Source organism: Sycon ciliatum, chromosome 5 (assembly GCF_964019385.1).
Source record: "Sycon ciliatum chromosome 5, ocSycCili1.1, whole genome shotgun sequence".
Lineage (NCBI taxonomy): Eukaryota > Metazoa > Porifera > Calcarea > Leucosolenida > Sycettidae > Sycon > Sycon ciliatum.
In genome coordinates, this window is record NC_088647.1 from 34,331,720 (window position 1) to 34,354,643 (window position 22,924).

At 45.5% G+C, this 22,924-nt stretch overlaps 2 protein-coding genes across 3 annotated transcripts; both read left to right on the forward strand.

Moving 5' to 3' along the window:
* Nucleotides 1-235: 235 nt before the first annotated feature.
* On the forward strand, nucleotides 236-2,239 carry LOC135817030 (E3 ubiquitin-protein ligase TRIM71-like). Its single transcript, XM_065330131.1, has 2 exons — nucleotides 236-1,699; nucleotides 2,225-2,239. Exons 1-2 carry the CDS (start codon nucleotides 236-238, stop codon nucleotides 2,237-2,239), a joined length of 1,479 nt encoding a protein of 492 aa, XP_065186203.1.
* Nucleotides 2,240-8,670: 6,431 nt separating this feature from the next.
* LOC135818446 (uncharacterized) lies at nucleotides 8,671-14,661 on the forward strand. 2 transcript variants are annotated; one of them, XM_065331827.1, is made up of 6 exons: nucleotides 8,671-9,080; nucleotides 9,182-9,452; nucleotides 10,313-10,469; nucleotides 10,796-11,572; nucleotides 13,091-13,147; nucleotides 14,011-14,661. In XM_065331827.1, exons 2-5 carry the CDS (start codon nucleotides 9,341-9,343, stop codon nucleotides 13,113-13,115), a joined length of 1,071 nt encoding a protein of 356 aa, XP_065187899.1. In that variant the 5' UTR covers nucleotides 8,671-9,080; nucleotides 9,182-9,340; the 3' UTR covers nucleotides 13,116-13,147; nucleotides 14,011-14,661. The 2 variants fall into 2 exon arrangements, with proteins under 2 accessions (XP_065187899.1, XP_065187898.1); XM_065331826.1 differs by lacking the exon at nucleotides 9,182-9,452.
* Nucleotides 14,662-22,924: the final 8,263 nt, after the last annotated feature.

Genomic DNA, 22,924 nt, shown 5'->3' on the forward strand with positions numbered 1-22,924 from the left:
GTATTATCATCCTTGATCAAGGAGTCCGCGCTCAATACATGTGCTGCCAATGCAGATCCATTGGAGAAAGCGGTGTTGGTAAGGGCTTTCAGCCAGGATAGTTGATACTAGTACGGGCAGTAGTGCATTGTAATCCGCAGTCAAGTCTGTCCCAGCGTACACCTGAACAGAGAAAAGGTACCTGCACATCATTGTAGTTCTGAAACATACGAGTTCGTGAAAATCACTGACAATCATGGCTTCAGCAGTGGGCGGTCAAGGCAGCGTCAGGAGCTGCGTCTTCTGCAATGTCCGCGAGCCGAAAGATGGACGGTTTCTGAACTGCCTGCACGTTATTTGCGTGAGTTGCCTGCAAGAAAACGTGACTCCAGAGGGCTCCATCGAATGCTGTATCTGCAAAGAATTGACTGAACAGCGATTTCCTGCTTTGGCCCTCAGCAAACAATTGTTTCCCAGTCATTCTATCACGCTAGCAGAGCGTGCAGATAATGAGTACAGATTTGCTGGCAACACTGGTCGATCTGTGGAGTTATTGGACGCAGGCGGGGAGACCAAGACGTGGTGTGATTTCTGCGAGGACGCGAATGTAGTGAAGCAACGTGCCACACATGCTTGCAATGAGTGCGACGGAGCACTTCTCTGTGATGAGCATGTTGAAGAACATGGAAAGATCAGGGTGTTCCGAAAGCATGAAGTGAAGCCCTTGTCCACACTGTCGTCTGCTGGTGAAGGCGGCCATTCTGCAAAAGTCAGTCATTGTCCACTGCATGCAAAACAGGAGTTGTCCAGCGCCTGTAAGACATGCTGTGTACCAGTGTGTCAGCAGTGTCTAGTTAGAGGACACGAACAGCATGACGTTGTGTCCTTGTCAGAGAGGGCAAAATACTTGCAAGAAGGGCTGCTGAAGAAGTTTGGAGGCAGTGGCGAATCAACTGCCCATGCCTCGCACTCAACAGGTTCTCTGAACACCTGCCTCACGTTTAATGTGGAGCACATGATTGGTCTCGCAGAGGAAGAGATGTCGACCATTAACGATGAGGCCACATATGCATCTCAGGTGATATCAGACACGTTTGATACGGTGAGGAAGCTAGTACAGAAAGGTGAAGCAGATCTGCTTGACAATGTTGATGCAGTGCGCTGGCAGCAGCAGAGACCACTGGAGAAGAAGCTACAACGGCTGACAACAATGAAAGAGAACCATAGCAGGGCTGCTGATCTTGGTAAATATCTATGTGATTCCAGATGCAGTGATGCTGATATTGTGCGGCTGGCACCACTGGTTCAGAAGAAATTGGAATTGTTGAAGACCAACATGAAGGCAGAGGATCTATCCACTGATCCGCGACCTACTCTCCAAGCAACAGCTATGCCAGCAGTGATCGAGGATCTTGCAGCTAAGCTTCGTTCGGCAGTGGCAGTGTTTGAAGACACAGGTATTGATTTGCAGAAAATGACCATCAGTAAACCTGAGAGAGTAACACAGAGAGAAGCCTTCGATGTGACATTGACAGTTCCCTGCGACCAGGACTCTGCTATGTCCAGCAAGGTTTGTGACGAAAGGATGCAGGTGACGCTTGTATCTTCAATGGGTGAACGGAATCCTGCTGATGTATCATCTGTCCATACGCGTTCATCCACCGATATTGTACTGCGGGCTCGTGCTACTGCAGAGAAGGCAGGAGATTATGTCTTGGAGGTGAGACTGTTCAAACAACGACGATTAAACTGTTCACCCATCTACGTCCATCCTGTCCTTTGCTTTGACCCTCTTGTATACAAGGGTGGTCCAGTGGTAGCGAGTGACAGAGTCGTTAAGTGGGACCATGAAAGCCAAGGAAGTAAAGTTTTTGCAACGACCCCATGCACAGCCGGTGTACACACCTGGTCCGTGAAAGTCAGCGGCTCTAATGTATACCAGGGTAGGTTGGAACTTGGTGTATCCGTTGGAAATAAGGTAGTTAATTTTGGTGTCGAATCCCCATACACTTTCTATACAAGTGGCGGTATCCATTGTGGTAAAGTAATTGGCGGTGAGGTGCAGGGAGGTCTTCAGGGCATAACATTCCAAGATGGCGATGTTTTGAAGTTCAAGCTTGACCACGACATTGGAACATTTGAGCTGCATGTTGAGCGCACTGATGAGCATTGTTGCGTCAGTGGGATGCAGATCGAAAAGAAGATACTCTATTTCTTTGCGCGATCATATTGTGCGGAAGTGCAGGTGGAGATCTTGTGAGCGACTCGTGTACATGAACCAGCAAAGCATGTAGTGGAGCAACCAATCATCACTCACCATTATCGTGAATGGATAGGTGTAGCGCTGCAAGCGTCCGAATTCTGCAGAATTGATCTGTTTGTGTAGTATTTGGCGTCTCCTGCCAAAAGTCAGCCATCACCTTTGCGCTCTGTTTGAAGAAAACATTCTTTGCGTTATTTTCCTTTCGCTCCTTCTTTGCGTCGTTTTATCACCTCTTTCCTGTTTTTTTTTAACTCATTGCTGATGTTCCTCTGTTCTTTGACTGCACATGACCTGAGGAGAAGACACGAAAGCTTACTTGTGAAAATGTTTCAAAATGCTGGCGTTGAACAACCGGATGTGCCTGCTCTTTCTTAGTGTGTAGCATTTTTAAACATTTCTTTGTTTCAATTCGTTCACACAAGCAATGCCTGGTGACTGGTACCAAGAAATTGCTGTACAGAGATAACCCGATGCGTTGTGTCATTTTGAGGTTGCATTCTTTCCAGAAGCGCACAACTCGTTTTTTAAATATTTTTAATTATAAAAAATATAAGTAGAAATGAAAAGGACATTATGGAAACGAGTTAAGAGTAACTCTCCACCACTGTAACTAGATACTATATACAGTCAGAACGTGCAACAACTAGGCACAAAACTGACAGAGTACTGAGACATTCGACGTCCTGACACCTAGCTTCAACACAATCATCTCCGTGGCGCTAACCGACAGCCTTCCAACTTGGAAGGTTCAAGGTTATGGAAAGACCAAAGAGGGGAAGGCAAGCGCAACGAAAACGAGCACAAGCTACAGTCCCAACGGAACAAAGAATGTCGATTGTTACAGGACGTCGAATGTCTCAGTACTCTGTCAGTTTTGTGCCTAGTTGTTGCACGTTCTGACTGTATATAGTATCTAGTTACAGTGGTGGAGAGTTACTCTTAACTCGTTTCCATAATTTCCTTTTCATTTCTACTTTTTTATTGGCTCAATGCCCGAGTATAAGTATAAAAAATAAAATTTGAAGTTTTTTTGGTTTGGGTTTGAAAATCCTTATTTTACACATGCATTTTCTGATTTCTTCTCCAGTGTCTGTTTTATTGCTTAATCCATTGTGTCAATTTTTGCCCGTAAAAGAGGCTCGGTATCAGTGCTGCAACAAACATTTCTCTGACAATTACAGGTTCATTGTGTGATTTTTGCCCGTGAAAGAGGCTAGACTGACTTGGAACAAACAAGTGCATGTCTATGGTTACGCAACGCCTGGTGTGGCCCTGATCACGTGATCGGATATCATTGAGCAGCACTGTAGCAGCCCGTACTATGGTCTGGATTTGTAAAGTGCGCGTGCTTGCCTTGTGCTCTGTGGCGAGCATTGTCAGTTTTCGCAGGTTAAGCGAAGTATACAACGGTAACCTCTTCCTCTTCTTCACATTGTTGTCCCCAGCGGAGGCTTGCGAATTTAATGGTTTTGAGGCAACAACGTTGTGAATGGACAACGGTCCTCAGCGCTTGTTAGCACCTCCATGAGCGGCACTGACTCACGCTGCTCTCTGGTGTTCACGATTTGTGTGTCGCGCTGGAAACGGAGCGTCTCTGTAAGTTTGTATCCCTGGTGATGCTTGTGCGTGGTCAGCACTATAATAATATAAGTGGTGCTCTTCGGGCACAATCTTCCTCAGCCTACTCAAGCTCAACTGATGAGGGGTGAATTCCCCGCTTGCAGGTAACTGGTTTGCCGAGTGGACGGTTCGATGGACTTCTCGCGTGCTCTGGATGGCAGTCGTGAGTCAGTCAAGTGAGAATTCAAGTCGGCAGGAAAACCGGGAGCTCCCATGTAGGGAGCAACACACAATTCCCTAAGTACACTTTAAGGGGCAGCCTACCCATAAATTTCATATGGCATTCAATTGACCGTAACTTTGGTGTTTCTCAATGGATTTGAGTGAAATTTTGACCACACACTCCTGCCACTATGCTGGCCCTCAGGACATGATTTACAAGTTCTTGCGCCTCACTGACAGTCTTTCCAGGCCGGAAAAACTCAAATTTCCGGCATAGTGCCACGGTGTGCGAGCCACCCAGGAGCCAAACAAATGCATTTACAATTTTTTCACATTTTCGTGCTCATTCTGTTCGTGCGCGGGACTCAAACCTAGAACAAGTCCAGAAGCAGCCATGGGTGATGGGGTAGGGCCCCTCAACGAGGCCCTGGAATCTGTCACAACGGAACGAGTGGGCGTTCTCTCACACACTCCCACAGACCCAAGTCAATTTTTGAATTTTTTTAGGTTTAGGGTGTGCTACTGATTTTTTGGAGTTGGAGCAAAATTCTGCACACTTTCACGTGTTTCATGATACGACAAGTTGCGCACGGTCTGCTCACATTCAAATACAGTGCTGCCAACAAATGACAGCGTGCAACAAAAAAATCTTTCCTTGCAAGGGCACATTTTCGGCCATAACTCTTGAACGGCCGGTCAGATCGGGACACAATGTTCAGAGAATTTGCAGCTATTCATGCTCTTTCAACTGACGTAGCACTCAATATGAATTTACAAATTCGATTTTTCAGCGAATTTTTGGGTAGTCTGCCACCTAAATAAATAATTACATGTATGTTCTCGCTCGCGAAGTTTTTTTGTTAGATCCCTGCTGTGACTTACTTCCTGCTTTCGGGCTTAAAGCGAGAATCCCATAATTATTCGCCAGTTTTTGGTACTTTGTACATTGGTAACCTTTGTTGATGGCCAATTGTCTCAAAAAAGACGAGTTCGGTCGTGATCTTCAACCGTGACTTCCTTGCATTCAAAACCAACCAGACACTTCCATTATCAATATTATCCATCGGCACTCGGCTGAATGCCAGAGATTGGCACCTACGCCCTACGGCCCAACGGGGCTCGTAAACAGCAGCCAAAGGTGGGTTCGTGAATTATCAAGAGTAGATACTCTTGATTGAATAATATGATAGCAATGAATAATATTAGTTCCGCGATCATGCCACGAAACAAAGAAGTCTCAAAAAGAGGTTTAACCAAAATCGATTTTCTCAGTGTCACTCTCATCAGTGGATTTTCGTGACTGAAGAATAATAATATACAGCAGAGCAATAAATGCTTATTGGAGTGATACAATTATACAAAAAAGTGCTAAAGGAGGACGAGCTGAAGTGACATTTGGATTACTTTGTTAAACAATGTTAAGTGATGGAGTTGATGCGAAAAGCGATCTAAAAGGTAAGGAGAAATACATGTACATGTAAGGAGGAAAAGCGATGTAAACAAAGATGATTCGAACATGTTTTCGTACAGCACTCTTCAGGAATCACCATTGTACTAAAGAACAAATCAGAACAAAGGAAATAATAATCAAGTTCGAGTAGCAAGGTACAGTGACAGCACTAACATATCAAAGTATTATTATTTTTTTTAGGGATTCCCCAAAGGCCGAAGCCTAAATCAAGTGGGTCTCCGTGTACGTGTACAATAGGGTGCAATATTTAAAAGGAAGAAAATATCAAGATAAAAAAGATTGATGTGAAGAGGTTCATTAAGAAGTCTGAGTAGAAGCAAGCGAAAAGGGTGCTGGTAAAGAAGGGGGGTAATCAGGAAGTGAGAAAAGTACGATAGTAGTATGATACTTCTCACAAAGGTGTGCACGAAACAAGGGCATGAGAATTATAAGCGTGGCATGTACATGTATGTATTAGCAACGAAAGAAAATGAGAATGAATAACAATAACAAATATGAAGGTGACAACAACACATACATGTACATGTATAGGCACAAATGGCAATAACTTTGCCACACTACACAACACACATTTTTTGAACAATTTTAAGGTAATACTACTATCTTTCTGGACACACAAATTTGGCTTATGAAGACGCTGACAAATAGCTTCCAAAACTTTTCACTGCAACAGGTAACCATGACGAGCACGGCACAAAACAGAAAAACAAGAATCAGAACAAGTACGGCAACAGTCAGTACTAGAGACCAAATGATTGTACACTGAAGATTTGCTATTACGAAACGCTTCACCATTGCCGAGCTACCGTGCTCACAGCAGAGACTTCTGTGTGTGTGTTATTGTTGTGAAGTGGACCACAAAGACTGTACACTGAAGATTTGCTATTACGAAACGTACGCACACAATCTTGACTCCCGCACACACTCTCACCCTCACTCTCATCCTCACTCAGCTCACCTCCTCCTTCAGTGCTCGAATCACAACGTCCTCCATCATCCGCATCGGTTTCACTCTCTTATTCGTCCTACGTTTCACCACCACCATCAACGCAAGCCGTAGATGTTGTTGTTGTTGTTGTTGTTGTTGTTGTTGTTGTTGTTGTTGTTGTTGTTGTTGTTGTTGTTGTTGTTGTTGTTGTTGTTGTTGTTGTTGTTGTTGTTGTTGTTGTTGTCTATTTTACTTCGCAGGCTCTAACGAGCAAGTTGCCCAATAACAAGAAAGCGAAGGATGATACCGCTGCCTTCATATCAGTCGTCGCCCTCTCTGATTGTTTCCGTTGTATGTTTACTAAATTCAACAACAGAAAAAATCATAAATTCATCGGTCCTGTTGTAGTCTGCTGTAGGTTTGCGTGGTCTGTCATTTGCTGCCTTTTATTGTGGATTATTTGCTGTTGTTACTGTTGAGGATGGAAAACCTTACACACACGTTACTGTTGTTGTTAAATGTGAAGCTGGTGTTGTTGCTAGCATGGTTGTTGATCCTGCTAGTGAAGCAGGTACTGATTCCGGTGGAACAAGTCGCTTAAGTGTACTCCCCACCAGCACAGACCTCGAAGGAGGAGGGTCAGGGGTAGGCAGAGGTGCTGTAACCACCCTAGGCACAACCCCAGGCAATGCACCCAGTGCGGGCACAGACTCAGGTGCACATGGGGGTTGCACCAATGGTGGCTCAGCACGCACCTCTAACGAGCTACTACCAAGCCCATGCCCCTCCAACACCGTTGTCAGAGGTGGAACGGCAGACAACAGCAGGGAACTCCCCGGCCGTGTAGGTAATGGTTGTTTCCTAGGCCTCCCGCGTTTGGGCCTCTCAGTGCGCTGGATGGAAGAATGTGAAGTGGCGTGTGCTGTTTGATGCGTGCTTGATATTTTAATGATGTCACTGCCTTGCTCCTCTAACTTTAGTAGAAATATACAATGAATGTTATTCTTGGTTTTATTAGCAACGAAGTCATACAGTCAGTGCTAAGGTCAGCTGTGAAGAACGTAAAAGAAGGAGAAGAGCTAAATAAAATTGGTTTCTACCCACAATATACTATTACTCAACACAAAGTTTTCCTATTTTTGAAGTACAATCAGCAAAATGTGAGAATAACAATGGACAAAGAACTCAACGGATTCAAAGTGCAATCAGGGCTTACTTCAAGAAGTATCAAGAGTGCTTCGAAGTATGTATACTCCAAGGGCTGTCTGGGAGCTTATTGTCCTCTTACTACATGTGTTTTACTACACTCAATCTGCGGACAGAACTGTTTCGTCCTTTGTGAACTCGTCAGCGCAGCACAGAGGAAATGTGGCCGAACCTGATAGCAATGAAAATAAAAATTTACAATCAGGCCCGAACGTATTTTACTACATGTATTACCGTGAGTACTACAGGTGTAGACCTAAAACAGAGGCTGAGAGTCCTGTGATGAATGTCCCCATAGTGAGCGTGTGGATTTGAGTTAAGTGAAATGTGTGAGTGAGGCAGCATACTCCTTCTCCTTGCAAAAAAATCTGGCTTGCCTGGATTGTCCACGCGAGTGACGGACACTAGTTTGGAAGCCACGCCACACAGAAACAGCAATCCGTATCTTTGATTATTTTGTCCACTCTGTTGGTTATGAACTTGTATAGAGCTAGACCTCGGACCCCACACTTACCTTTGGGCCACAGATCATGCATAGTGCACTTTGACAAAGTGACTGGTGGTCGCTGTGCCCCTCCCCTGACCCTTTCCAAGCTTATCATCCTTGATCAAGAAGTCCGCGCTCAATGCAGACCCTGAGGAAAATGCTGTTTTGGGAATAGAACTTAGAAGGGCTTTCAGGCTTTCAGCCAAGATACAGCTGATACTAATACAATCATGTACATGTACATCCTGGTAGACTGGCAATACTGACTACTGAGTACTGTATTGCATGAGCAGCGGCCTGGCCTGACTCCTGACTATTACGTCACACCATACAAAAGCCTGCGCAAGAAACTAAAATTCATTCTCTTTGATTTTGGCAGCGGACCGTATGCGTGTTAAAACAAAATGGCGTCACGATTTATTGAAAGTGTTTATGTAGTTGGTGGTACCCAGGGAGTCGTACTCAAACTAGGGAGGTGACACGGCACAGAAATTCGTGTCACAGGGGTTGACTCGCACCCTTGACCCCTCGTTGTTATTTTTGGAATAGTTCAGTCCAGTCCAGTCCGTAAGTCCAAAAGATCAAACGCGAATCCTTCTCCAGTGTAGCTGCGTGTACCTCACCTCCAAGCGTGCCAAGTACTGAATTCAAATCTATCCGGCGTGTATTTCCCGCCACATATTGGCAGGTGCGTGTTTACCACGAATACTCAGGATCAGATTCTTTAGTGTCTTGTTCTTGAAATACTGCTGTAGAAATTGTTTTCGAGGAGGCAACTTCATGTTGTGGAGAGAGTGCAACAGTATTCTTCGAAAGACTGGCAGCTGATTTTGTTTTTGACCTCCTGCCATGTCCGAACTTCTTGATAGCAGCGATGACAACAGCAGCAGTGATGAGACCGCGTGCAGTTTAGAAGTAAAGCCTGTCGTTGTGGATCTGAAGGTGTTTTGGGAGTGGTGTCAAGGTGAGAATTTTTTTAAAGACTGAAACAGCTCCTTCTCAAAGTTCTCATTGCTCAACGCAATTCATTTTCTCTGTCTATCTTTTTTGAAACTGTTTGCAAAGGGGAATTGGCTAATTCCAGCTTCCGTAGGCATTGCCCACAACACGCTGAAATAATATGTAAACTTCAGCAATTGCCTGCAAGCGAGAAGACTGTAGTAGATCTGTTGAAGGCTGTGTCACGTGAGCTACAGAGCTGCCTCGCCACTCGCCAGGCCCACAATGAATGCATCACGCATGGGATTGGGAGTACTCCGCGCTTGTCCGACTGTTATAAGGCCGCTTTGGTTTGCTGCTGTGGGAAAGGCGGTTGAAATTTCACACGTTTCGTATGGTGAGTTTTTATGTAGCATTTTGAGGATTTTATTTTTTATTCTTGTATTTAGGATATCGGTATACCGTAATGTCGCGTGCATAAGCCGGATTTGTGCATAAGCCTGTCTCGTGTAGAAGCATGAAATCTGCAACAGCTTTTCGCGTACAAGCCTGTCGCATGCATAAGCCGGGCCAGTACACGAGACGCGCCACGTGTCGCGTGCGTAAGCCGGGCTACTACGCAAGACTGGTGAGCGCGCCTTTTACATGTTCATGTTTGCATGGTACCGTACACTTGCACACGCGGAAAACGTGGGAAGATGCGGAAATCAACACCAGCTGCGCTCGACGGCCATGCAGCACTCTTCAAGCTTCAAACTTACCTTTCCCATGGCATTTTCCATCTTGTCCCTTGGCAAGTTGCTTGTTTGAAGTTGGAAAATGTTGGTTTTGACGTCCAAAAGTCAGCAGTTTGCGCATACAAGCCTGGTCATTGAGTGGTGCTTGTCATATAAGCCTGTCTCGTGTATAAGCCTGTCTTGTGTACAAGCCTGACTCCATCACCGGCTTATAGGCATATAAGCCCCGGCTAATGCACGCGACATTACGGTACATGTCATGTACATGATGGAAGTTCTTAATTAAAGTGCTAGTAGTTGTTTAGTCCCCTGTCCAGGTACTCAGATAGAAGTCTGATATTTTAAAGGGAAATTCACTTTCTTTTGTGCCCCATCAAAATCGGTTTAAACATTCTTCGTAATGACTCTTTGTGAAATAACGTAGTCAAAGAGAGAACTGGCGCATGTCTTCCCTTTCATTACAGATTTGTTATCTTCAGTTTATTTGACTGGTTATATGTGTCCTTGTCATACTACGCAGATGACGGCATACAACTTGGATTATTTGCACGTTTTGTCGACTTCTGTTGGCACTGGGTGCGGGCAGCGTCTGCTTGTAGTCAGAATGTCGCTTCACCTCCACCTGTCGGAGTGAGCAAAGCCCCCGCAGATGACTGCTTAGCGGATAAGACCTTGCGGTAGGTTTTCTGTGTGTTTCTTCCTGCTATCCATCACATGATCATAACCAGCAGCTTTTTTCCTGTAGTCATTTATGGTGAAAGTGTCATGTACATATTATTATCGTGATGAGTTTTGGTCAGGGAGTTTGAGTACGACTCTCTGGTTTCAGTGTATGCAGGAGAAATGTTTTCACATGATATGATTCTTTTTTCTTCTTTTTTTTGCTCAACACGACTGATAACACCGCATGGGGCTGTGTTCCCAAAAATAAGTCTTAAAAAGCAGCAGTTCACGTTTTGTTTTTCCCGTGTTTTGTCTCTGTTATTCTCAATCACCTGGACAGGTATCATGCAGGATGGTGCTTGGTTGCTGTGCGTCGACTACTGAGGCATGGCGACCATTCAGCTCTATTGACCCAACTGCAGAAATTTGGTTCGGATGTCGCTGTGCCTGCTGATGCCAAGCTTCTCCAAGCTTTTTATAACCTGGATGTTCAGGAGGCAGCATCAGCGTCACCAGGTGACCATATGTCATACAGCCAGCCTCGCCCCCCTGCCCCTGAAAAGCACTTGTTTTCGATATCTGCCGCGCTTGTGCCGTTTTTCAAGTGCCTCCACTCGACTGTCGAATCAACGTTTCCGCATGATTTGGTGATACATCGTTCAGGAGCGCTAACGGCATTGGAAGCCCGGCTGGTTGAAGATCCAGCGGTCATTGGTTGTTATGAAAAAGCCTTGTTGGCTCTCTGTGCTGAAGATGCAGGAAAAGGCATACTGGCAGCGATCGTGAAAACCTTCTTGAAGAGCAAGCAAAAACAATTGTTAAAGAATCACAATCTTGGCGGCTCACATGCGGGGCGGGCTTTGAGGGCAACCCTCAGAGAAAATCATCGCACAAAAGCACCTGCTTCTACTTGCATCACGCCTGTGAAGACGGCAATAGTGGATGGAAAGCCAGTCGACGCCATCAAGCTTTTGTTTGAAATGGACATAGCATCAAGAAAGCAATGCTTCAAGCAGCTGACAGTGGGCAACCTCAAGTGTATGCTGAGAGATCGGAAGCTACGGCTACATGGCAGTAAAGAAGAGCTGATATCAAGAGTGGAAGACAAAGTCTTGAGGTAAGCGAAAACAGAGGTATTGTTAAGGTAGGCTGGGACGCAAAGCACAAGAATAGGTAGCCGAGTGGTGGCAGGGCAATGAACACGAATGTTGCAATAACTTCTGTACAATACGTGGGTATTAGTATCACATAGGGATAGGATACATACAGGTAAGATGATCTAAACAAGCAAAGATAACTAGTATGAAATTCAGTCAGCCCAAGGGAAACACAAGTGGTGGGTAGTGATATGATCAGCTGTGTAGGCTTGTCAGCTAAGGAGTGACACGAGTCATGCAGTGCATGTACGTGTACATGTGACATGCCTAGAGGTGAAAATAGATGTCGTATTCACCAACAGTTCAGTAGTAGCAAGGCAGGGATGCTACATATACATGCATTTGTTCAGTTGCTGACTCACTCCGGTAAATCAGCAGAGTTTGAGAAAACTCTGCCCACGGGAGTGCTGCATGCCCTGTGGCCCAGATTGCCGGGTAGGACATGCGTCTGTTCTATAGATTTAGAGTTGTAGCTGTAGCGGCTGGCGGTCATGTGGCTGCTGCTACCGCCTTCGCTTCGCTGAACTGAGAAGTAACTCTCCACAAAATCTTGGCTAATTAGCTTTGGCAAAATGTAAGGATTCAGTAACTTCATTGCTGGGTCTTCTGAGATGTACTTAACCAATCCTGTCAGCACAACAAAAAGGACATAAACACACATCAATTTTCAGGGAAAGAGACAGCTACTAGTTCAAGAGACTCGCTGTGCTTTATCTTCACCTAGGTCATCATACAAGCTACTCACACTCTTGCGCAAGCGTGCGCACACACACACACACGCTAAACACACATACACACATACACACACACACACACTTTAGACAAGAGAGAGAGGCAACTTTTGAACATCAAGAAAGATGTCTGCAGATAGTGTTACTGGAAAATATACACAATTCCAGTCTTCCATACCCTTGAATCCATCGTATGTTCTCTCCAGATCTTCGTAGACTTGCCAAGAGATAAACATTTTGCTCTGTTTTGCTTTGTCTCCTGGAAATTTCATCTCACAAGCCTTTTTCCATGTCCGAAACCATGACATTGATGCATCCATTACTTTGAGCCGATCATCACGGACACTAAAGAGAGGCTCTCTGGAATCATACACGGAGACTAAGGTCCTGACATTGTGTAGATATTGGCGAATAGCGACTGTTCTGTCCGGAACATTGTCTTTCATGTCAGCTTCTGTCCGCCAATCAAAGATATCGTATGCAAGCTGTGAGCGCATTTGTGAATAGGAGTTGAGATTGATGTGTCCATCTCGTAGCTTGGTGAAATGCACCTGCCTTGCAGAGTCACGTTCGTACACTTCCCTGATTTGTGACCATGTCGCAATGTCACCATTAATTGTTAGTAGTCGACTGGAAGTCTTTCCAAAGCCACTTCTCGACAGGTTATTCCTCAACTTCTTAACAAGATGCGGGGGGTCTGACATAAAAAATAACGGTGTGTTTGTAACCGGGTTGTGCTTCACACAGGAACTTCCAAGGTTCAAGTTCATGAACGACCTGTTACAGCTCGCCCCATCACACACCGTAAGTAGAACTTTGAGGCCAATATTCTGCAATGCTGTCACGCCATCCCAGAATATGTTATCTAGTTGGTGGGCTTTCAGATTTCTTGTGTAGAAGAATGCACATGGATAAGTGAACCTTGAGAAAAGTGACCTCCAGTGGAACTGCAGTACGTTCTTCGCTAACATAGAGTGTACACTGTCATAACTTCCCTCGCTGTCTTCCCACGAGTCGTCGTCTATGTCATCAGCGAATCCAACCAGTTCATTGGTTCTCTGGTCCCACACCAGACCCTCTTTGATAGTCATCTCATCAAAATAGAAGGCTCCGTAATGACTCCTATCAGGCTTGCCTTTCTTCTCCGCCAGAAATACATCGAACTGAGCCCGCATTTCTGCCAGGCTTTCAGGTTGCCACCCACTATCCGGGTGGCACAGATTCTGATATCGCAATAAAGTTCTACCAGATGGCAGTTTAAGAAATCCGCTGGACTGTATGTGCTCGTATTGCTGCCTGGATCTGCCATATTGTTGCAAGCACCATCGCAACACAGACGGGTGCCACCTCATCTGTGCACTGGGGACCGAGAGCGCCTTCGCTTGATCTTGTAAAAGAATAGCGAGGAAGGAATCACTTTCCTTTCCGGTGTGCGTGCGTATGTGGCTGGTGAATATTTTTTTATTCTTGAATGGTGCATGTGTACAGTTCTTCCATTGGCATGTGTAGGTGGGTAGTAACTGGTGACAGCCGCTGTCCATTTTTATGTGGATCTGTTTCAGGTGTATTATCAGTTCTGTGATAGTCGAACATTTCTTCTTGCAGTTATTCCACTGGCAACACGGATTTTCTGCTTTTTCTTTGACTGCATCCATTCCAACCTGCAGTTTCTCGAAGATGGAAGCGTATTCGTTGCTGTTCGCCACTTCTACCATTCGCTCCTGGCGTTCCTCCAGCCTGGAGATGTGTCTCTTCATGGTGCGAACTTGTCCTTGCGAATCGTGCAGTCGTCCAGAAAGCTCTGCACGGGAGAGGAATGCATGTGCTGTTGTAGTTCGGTCTTCGGCTGTGCGGTTAGACTGTCGCGACCGTGCCTTTCTTAGAGTTGCCGAGAATACGCTACATGCCCCACATTGAATGTCAATCTCGACCACAATTGGGCACACAGATGTGCGAATGCACCGACCAGGAACCCAGCTCTCCTCTAGCACTGCCGTGACAGTGCCGTCCTTGCCATGGAACGTTTCTCCATCGAGACGGCTCTTCATCAATTCCTCGTTTTGGGCGTGGGAATTTCCAATGCAGACTCTGGCTGATATTACTTTTGCCATTACTGATTTAATATCATCTATATTATTTATTTTACATGGCTGCCATTCTTGAACAACTTTCTTTCCAAATATGTAAACCTCGTACGCAAGATGATTATGGACTATGATGGAGCAGTGGGTTGCGTGGGTAGGACTACCTCCATGGTACTGCAGCATTACGCTGTCTTGGCCATCCGTAACATGCCAAAGTGAAAATTCCAATGTTGGTCGCACCATTATGTACTCGAAAAGTGATTTGATAGAGAAGGTTGCACTTGAGATGGTTGTGTTCGACGCTGTGGTTTGCGGAACTGTAGTACTCAGTGCTGTGTGTGTTGATGGTAGCACATGTGTTCCTGTGAGTGCGGGTGTTGGTGAGAGTGCTGGTGTTGCAGGGAGTGCACATGTTGGTGGGAATACGGGTGTTGAAGGGAGTGCACGTGCCGGTGGGAATACGGGTGTTGACGAGAGTGCACGTGCTGGTGCGGGTGTTGACGGGAGTGCTGGTGCGTGAGTTGGTGGGAATACGGGTGTTGAAGGGAGTGCACGTGCTGGTGGGAATACGGGTGTTGACGGGAGTGCACGTGCGGGTGTTGAATGGAGTGTGGGTGCACGTGTTGGTGGGAATACGGGTGTTGAAGGGAGTGCGGGTGTTGTAGGGAGTGCACGTGTGGGTGTGGGTGCGGGTGTTGAAGGGAGTGTGGGTGTGGGTGCACGTGTTGGTGGGAATACGGGTGTTGACGGGAGTGTGGGTGCAACTGGATGAGGTACTTCACTTGAAGAAGCACTACCACCACCACTGCGCCAAGCTATGATAGCAGCATTTGCAGCAGCACGGCAGGTTTGCACATCTGTGCCTTCATCCAATGATGACCCTGCACGGCTCAGCTCCGGTTTGCACCTTGTTTGGAAATCCTTCCAGACTGGGGCAAATTTCCGCCAGCGTACTTTACCAAGGTACTTCCCCATGGTTCCCCTCATCGTGCCAGCGTGAAGGTAGTAGTATAGAGCGTAGGCATCCACTCTGTCCTCTGCTGGCACGATGGCGTTGACGGCCTGCAGCGCCCTTTCCACATCCGCATTCCAGTGGCGGCGTGCCCGGAATGGCTGATTGCCAACAAATGTATGCAGGCACCCATACAGGATAATCTCCCGTCGTGTTGGCGCTTGGCTGCCACCACAACGGATATATCGTGTGATTGGCGTAAGTGGGGCTGATACCGAATGCAGATGGTTGCCATTGGAGGAAGTTGAAGATCCTGTACATGTATGTACACAGAAAATAATAGGAAACAATATTGATTAGTTCCGGCATCATCGCAACACACCAAAGTTCAACAAAGTCCAATTATAGTTACCTGGGACTTTTTTCTTGTGACTTCACCAGTGGTTATTGTCACAGAAGGACATAATTCTATTATAATTGGACCTTAGTGAACTTTTTCGCGTGTCGCGATGACGGCACGACTAATCTTTCTCCAATGTTATAGCCATTATGAAATTGTTGTCTCCAAGGCGTTTTTGAATCTTATGGAGTCGTCTTTAATAGTGCAACATTACCTACATGTAAATGCATTGCACATGTACTTGAATTCAATTGTATCTGATTTTTTCAAAGACTACTCAATGATTAGTCGGCAGGGAGTCGTACCCAACTCCCTGGCAATCGACCACGGAAGAATGTACGCATGTTTTTAAATTTAACTCACCATCAGTTGGCTCACCATGGGTATGTGGCTTCTCACATGGAACCTTCCCTGGTGACTCAAGTAGAGGCATGTCGCATTTTCGCTTGCGAAGCAATCTGCAGGAGGGGGGAATTATGGTACATTGTGAAGTACATGTCGCAACTTATTTAAAAAAGGAAACGATGGGTTATTACACAAGCACAACCAGTGCATTATCATTAAATTGATGAGTTGCACAACTAACAACCTACCCAACATAGTTTTCAGAGGTGGTCGCACACTGAAGTTTATCCAAATAGCACAAATTCGACCCAAAATCACACAAGACGCAAAGTCGGATTTTGAAAATTGTAAGTCGTGTATCAGCCCCGTTTCTTCTCTATCACTTGCACACTGCCCTAGTCTACCTGAAAAACACATTTCCAACAGGGGTTAAGTGGCATATAAGAGAAGTCCAACCAGTCGTATTGTCGTGTTGAAATAGCACAAATTCGACCCAAAATCACACAAGACGCAAAGTCGGATTTTGAAAATTGTAAGTCGTGTATCAGCCCCGTTTCTTCTCTATCACTTGCACACTGCCCTAGTCTACCTGAAAAACACATTTCCAACAGGGGTTAAGTGGCATATAAGAGAAGTCCAGCCAGTCGTATTGTCGTGCTGAAATAGCACAAATTCGACCCAAAATCACACAAGACGCAAAGTCGGATTTTGAAAATTGTAAGTCGTGTATCAGCCCCGTTTCTTCTCTATCACTTGCACACTGCCCTAGTCTACCTGAAAAACACATTTCCAACAGGGGTTAAGTGGCATATAAGAGAAGTCCAGCCAGTCGTATTGTCGTGTTGAAATAGCACAAATTCGACCCAAAATCACACAAGACGCAAAGTCGGATTTTGAAAATTGTAAGTCGTGTATCAGCCCCGTTTCTTCTCTATCACTTGCACACTGCCCTAGTCTACCTGAAAAACACATTTCCAACAGGGGTTAAGTGGCATATAAGAGAAGTCCAGCCAGTCGTATTGTCGTGTTGAAATAGCACAAATTCGACCCAAAATCACACAAGACGCAAAGTCGGATTTTGAAAATTGTAAGTCGTGTATCAGCCCCGTTTCTTCTCTATCACTTGCACACTGCCCTAGTCTTCCTGAATAAACCATTTTTAGCTGAGGTTCGGTTCCATAAGAGAGGCCCGGCTCAAGGTACATTGTACATTTCGTCATACCGTACTGTCGTCGTGTCGACATAAACAGCTAGTAGCACTGACCTTTCCGGGACGTTTCCTGCAGCAGTTACATCACCATCGTCATTATTTCCACTGCTGTCAAGAAGTTCGGACATGGCAGGAGGTCAAAAACAAAATCAGCTGCCAATCTTTCGAAGAATACTGTTGCAATCTCTCCACAACATGAAGTTGCCTCCTCAAAAACAATTTCTACAGCAGTATTTCAAGAACAAGACACATAATGCTTGGAGATAGAAGGATAGGATTCGCGTTTGATCTTTTGGACTTACGGACTGGACTGGACTGAACTATTCCAAAAATAACAACGAGGGGTCAAGGGTGCGAGTCAACCCCTGTGACACGAATTTCTGTGCCGTGTCACCTCCCTATAATAATTGTAGTTTGAGTACGACTCCCTGGTGGTACCCAGGGAGTCGTACTCAAACTAGGGAGGTGACACGGCACAGAAATCCGTGTCACAGGGGTTGACTCGCACCCGTGACCCCTCGTTGTTATTTTTGGAATAGTTCAGTCCAGTCCAGTCCGAAAGGTCATACTCGGATGGACTCGCCTTCTGTACTTCACCTCCAAGCGTGCAACGCAAGACCCGCAAAGTATGATTTTTCTGTGGGGAACGATTTTGCCATTGATCAAGTTTTTATTGGAGTGCTCAGGCATACTACGATTGCTGAGACGTCCCGAGCACGCTTGTTCAGGTTCTCTATTTTTGACGAGCCGGTCATATAGCCCCTACATTGTATCTAACGACGTAGGAGCTGACAATGTAAGAGGATTTCCCTGGAAATAATGATGATGGTGGTGTGACTGCTGCAGGGCAAATGCTGGCTGTTTATGACAGTATGACTAGATGTACAATGTAGCTCTCTTGTATGGTACTGCTATAAATGTGTTGTTTAGGAAGACTGGTGTATTGTGCAAGTCATAAAGAAGAAATGGGGCAGATACACGACTTACAATTTTCAAAAACCAGCTTCGTGTTATGTCTAATTTGTGTCAAAATTGTAGTATTTAGACATGACAATATCATTGGCTGTACTTCTCTAATATGGTACATACCCCTGCTATAAATGTGTTGTTTAGGCAGACTGGACCATTGTGCAAGTCATAAAGAAGAAATGGGGCAGATACACGACTTACATTTTTCAAAACCTGGCTGCGTGTTATATGTAATTTGTGTCAAAATTGTAGTATTTCAACATGACAATATCACTGGCTGTACTTCTCTTATATGGTACTTAACCCCTGCTAGAAATGTGTTGTTTAGGAAGACTGGTGTATTGTGCAAGTCATAAAGAAGAAATGGGGCAGATACACGACTTACAATTTTCAAAAACCAGCTTCGTGCTACGGGTATGTGCAATTTGGGTCAATTTTTAGTATTCGGATTAACCTAGGATACGACTCTGAACAGTTCTGAACAGTTACCGTAACACTACACGCCGTCTCATAACTGCTGATGTTGCCATCACTGCTATCAAGTAGTTCGGACATGGCAGGAGCTAAACAAATTGCTGGTAGTCTTTCAAAGAATACTGGCGAGTGATGGGCTGTAAACGAAATGTGCTGCCTCAATAATTTCAAAAACTAGACACCCATGCGGTACGCTTGGAGGTGAAGTACAGAAGGCGAGTCCATCCGAGTATGACCTTTCGGACTGGACTGGACTGAACTATTCCAAAAATAACAACGAGGGGTCACGGGTGCGAGTCAACCCCTGTGACACGGATTTCTGTGCCGTGTCACCTCCCTAGTTTGAGTACGACTCCCTGGTGGTACCCAGGGTAGCCAGTGCAGGCTGTCGTAATAAAACGACTCATCCGTGTTCCATTCCCGTGCATGGTACATGCATGGTGCGACGGCACAATGACAGCTGTCGCAAATCACACTGAGTATTACATGTACAAATAATCTACGTGGAGATAAAAGTTTAATAATAGCAATAAAAAGTATGAATGCCGCAGACATCACCACGCAACATGACAATTTGTTCAAGGTTTGGTTTTGTGTGTTTCCAAAATCGATTTTCACGTTGCGATCATCAGTGGAAATACGCAACTAAAGAGATCAAGGGAAAAACAAAGGTTAAAAATCCAAAGAAGTGTGACACATGACGGGTAACTTGTGGTAAGTATTACAAAAAGTTTGTCACACTTACTCTTTATTTTAGTTCTCACTTTTTGTAATACTTACCACAAGTTACCCGTCATGTGTCACACTTCTTTGGATTTTTAACCTTTGTTTTTCCCTTGATCTCTTTAGTTGCGTATTTCCACTGATGATCGCAACGTGAAAATCGATTTTGGAAACACACAAAACCAAACCTTGAACAAATTGTCATGTTGCGTGGTGATGTCTGCGGCATTCATACTTTTTATTGCTATTAGTATTACATGTACACGTGTTTTTTGGTGATTCCTGGTTAGCTGCTAGCTTTTCCCTACTCGAAGTTGTTGCCGCCGCGAAATCTGGGGGTTTGTGTTCGTCCTGGCGAAAACCGTGTTTTGATCCGTTGAGGGAGACGAGAGATACAGTGCGAAGACGTACGATCTGTCCGAGAATCGGCGAAGAAGAAAGCTTTGCAGACTACCCGTAGTGGTTGGGAACAGAATGGAACATATACCAGTCGATGCCTGTCATGGTAGGGATGACTGCTACGAAGTTTTAGCCCCATGCTCCCCAGCGCTTTTTAGCGCCCGACGATAATTACCAAATTTCATCGATTTTCCATGTGGATCAAAGCATAGTCTCCTCAATCTTCTCCAGTCGAGCTGAGTCTGGACGCTACAATGTCGAGACGCGAAAAGAGAACATGCATGAACACACAGGAGCATCACATGCAGCTGCATTCTGCCTTGACGAAGCTGAGAACAACACCAGCACCACGCATTTGGAAGACATTTCGAAGAAGACGAAGAACTACATATCCGCGTTCAAAAAAGCCTCTGCACTGTGTGTGTGCATGCAGTATGCATGCATGCAATGATGATGCATGCGCGAAGCATGCACAGGGTCCGCGGATCAACTTCGTTCAAAAATCATTGTGCCACACGGGTTGTATGATTTGTGTGCGATCATGGTCTTTCTTCTTGACAAACAAAAGTGAAGTTTTTCGATCTTCAAATCGCCATAGCGTCCTTGTCATCACTCCAAATCAGCTGAAACTTTGCAGGAGGAATGAAAATGCCATGCTGAATCGATTGGTACCATTTTCGAAGGGTTTCCTTGAAAAATAAAATTTAGCCTGCACTGGCTACCCAGGGAGTCGTAAAATACCGGGAGAGGACACGGCACACATTCCCAGAAAACATCTTTGCCTCGCGCTGCCGGGGAACGCTGGCAGGGAACGGTGTTGCGAGGCAAGGAAATTATTATTTTCGAAAATTGTGATGTCTTCTTGAAATACTAATTGGGACATTCTCCGATTTCTCTTAGAGCACGGAGACGATTGCTCCGTCGAGTCTTCTGATCTCTATTTTCATCCTCAATTCTTCCAGCTGCCTCGCTCATTCTCTCTCAGTTTACATGGTTTATCGAAGTTAATTTATTCTGAGGCGCTGGAAATGCAAGATAAATCCCTAATTGTACTTCAATTCTATTTTGAGTTGGGGTGAACGAAATGAGATTTGTGGAAAATGACGCCACTTCCCGTGTTAGCCGCTGGTCGTATCATACAGCCCATATTCCATTGCAGGTGATGGGCGAACGTTCGTGTTGAGATCCGCTGAGCTTCCTCGTACTCGTGGAGTTGAATTTGTGGCAGAAATTGCACTGAATTGCAGTCAAATGGTTGTGAATGAAACGAGATTTGTGGAAAATGACGCCACTTCCCGTGTTAGCCACTGGTCGTATCATACAGCCATATTCCATTGCAGTTGATGGGCGAAAGTTCTTGAGGAGATCCGCTGAGCTTCCTCGTACTCGTGGAGTTGAATTTGTGGCAGAAATTGCACTAAAATTGCAGCCAAATGGTTGTGAATGAAACGAGATTTGTGGGAAATGAAGCCACTTCCAATGTAAGCCGCTGGTCGTATCATACAGCCCATATTCCATTGCAGGTGATGGGCGAAAGTTCTTGTGGAGATCCGCTGAGCTTCCTCGTATTCGTGGAGTTATGAATTTGTGTCAGAAATTGCACTTAAATTGCAGTCGAGTGGACTTCTGTGCGTGTGTTGTGAGTGAATCGCAACGGCTCCTTTCCTTCAGCATCGTCAAAACGCAACATAGAGCATTATTACGCACTCGTTCCATGATTCATGATATTGCCTGGATTCTTTTAAAAACAATCAATGTGTGTTCCCTATCTATCTACATTGTACATGGTTGCAGGTCGTTATTTATAAATCTTGATAATTTCAACTCTTTTCTACTCGTATACTGAGACTTTAGCCGTTTAGGAAACGGAAGGCTCAGCCTCCAGGTTGGCCAGAAAGGTTCTCAGTGAATCTAACCGAAGTCTTGGCGAGTGTACAAAAGGTAAACCTATCATTTGTACTTCATAACGGAATTGTGCACAAAAATGCACACGCACGCACGCGCGCACACACACACACAAACACTGTACAAACACACACAAAAGTACAAGCACATGTGCACATACACACGCCCCCCCCCCCCCACACACACACACTCAACTCCCCACCCCCTGTACCTTGTGTACTGAGTCTGACAGACAGACACACAATCATGTTTATGCTTCCTTCGCCACCAGTTTCGGATAATGGTGTCAACAACGAGTTGTAAAATATTGGTATTTTAGGACTCCCTGCCCTGAAAAGGCTGAAGGCGAGCACAGCGCCGTGGATCGAGCAGATCCGGCCGCGCCGGCCTAGCGTGCTTCACTTTCTGGCCGAGGCAAACATCGTCCGCGTGCGCGCATCCCGTGTCCTCTCCCGGGCTTTTACGACTCCCTGGTGGTACCAGGGAGTCGTAGGGTCTATGACTCCCTGGTGGTACATGTACGAGTGTTCAAAACCATTTTGACTCTCAGGGAGTCGACCATAGTCTCGGAAGGCCTCGTGTCGCCTCCCGGGTATACGACTCCATACGACTCCCTGATTTGAACTTCTATTCATACTGTTCGTCTTCTTTTTGACATGCTCTCTTTCCATCGTCCTTAGCTTTTGTTTGTTGTGAGCTGTTTTGACTTTTTCCTATACCTCTGGGGGATGCCAAGTGATGGTTTTGAGAGGCTGGTGATGGCTGTGAGCGAGGGTTTGCCGATCGGCGTCGTCCTCGCTATAGCGATGAAAATACTACTAGCTACTGCGCACCTGGCAGATATCACAACACGTCGGAGCGTCCAGGAGCAAAGAAATCTTGGGTTTTCACTGGAATCTAGTTCCTCCAGCATCGTGTAGCCCACCGTCGGTGAATGGCCGTCCACAAGGTCGAACCGGGTCTTCTGCAGCATCTCGCAGTCCTGGGAGGCACACTGAATACGCCTGTCATGTATTCTACAAATAAAAATCACGAAGTAGTGGACTCTATACTAATATCACTATAGTCTATAGTGATGAGTCTATCCTGTATGCTGCAAAAGACGCAGGAAATGTGACTG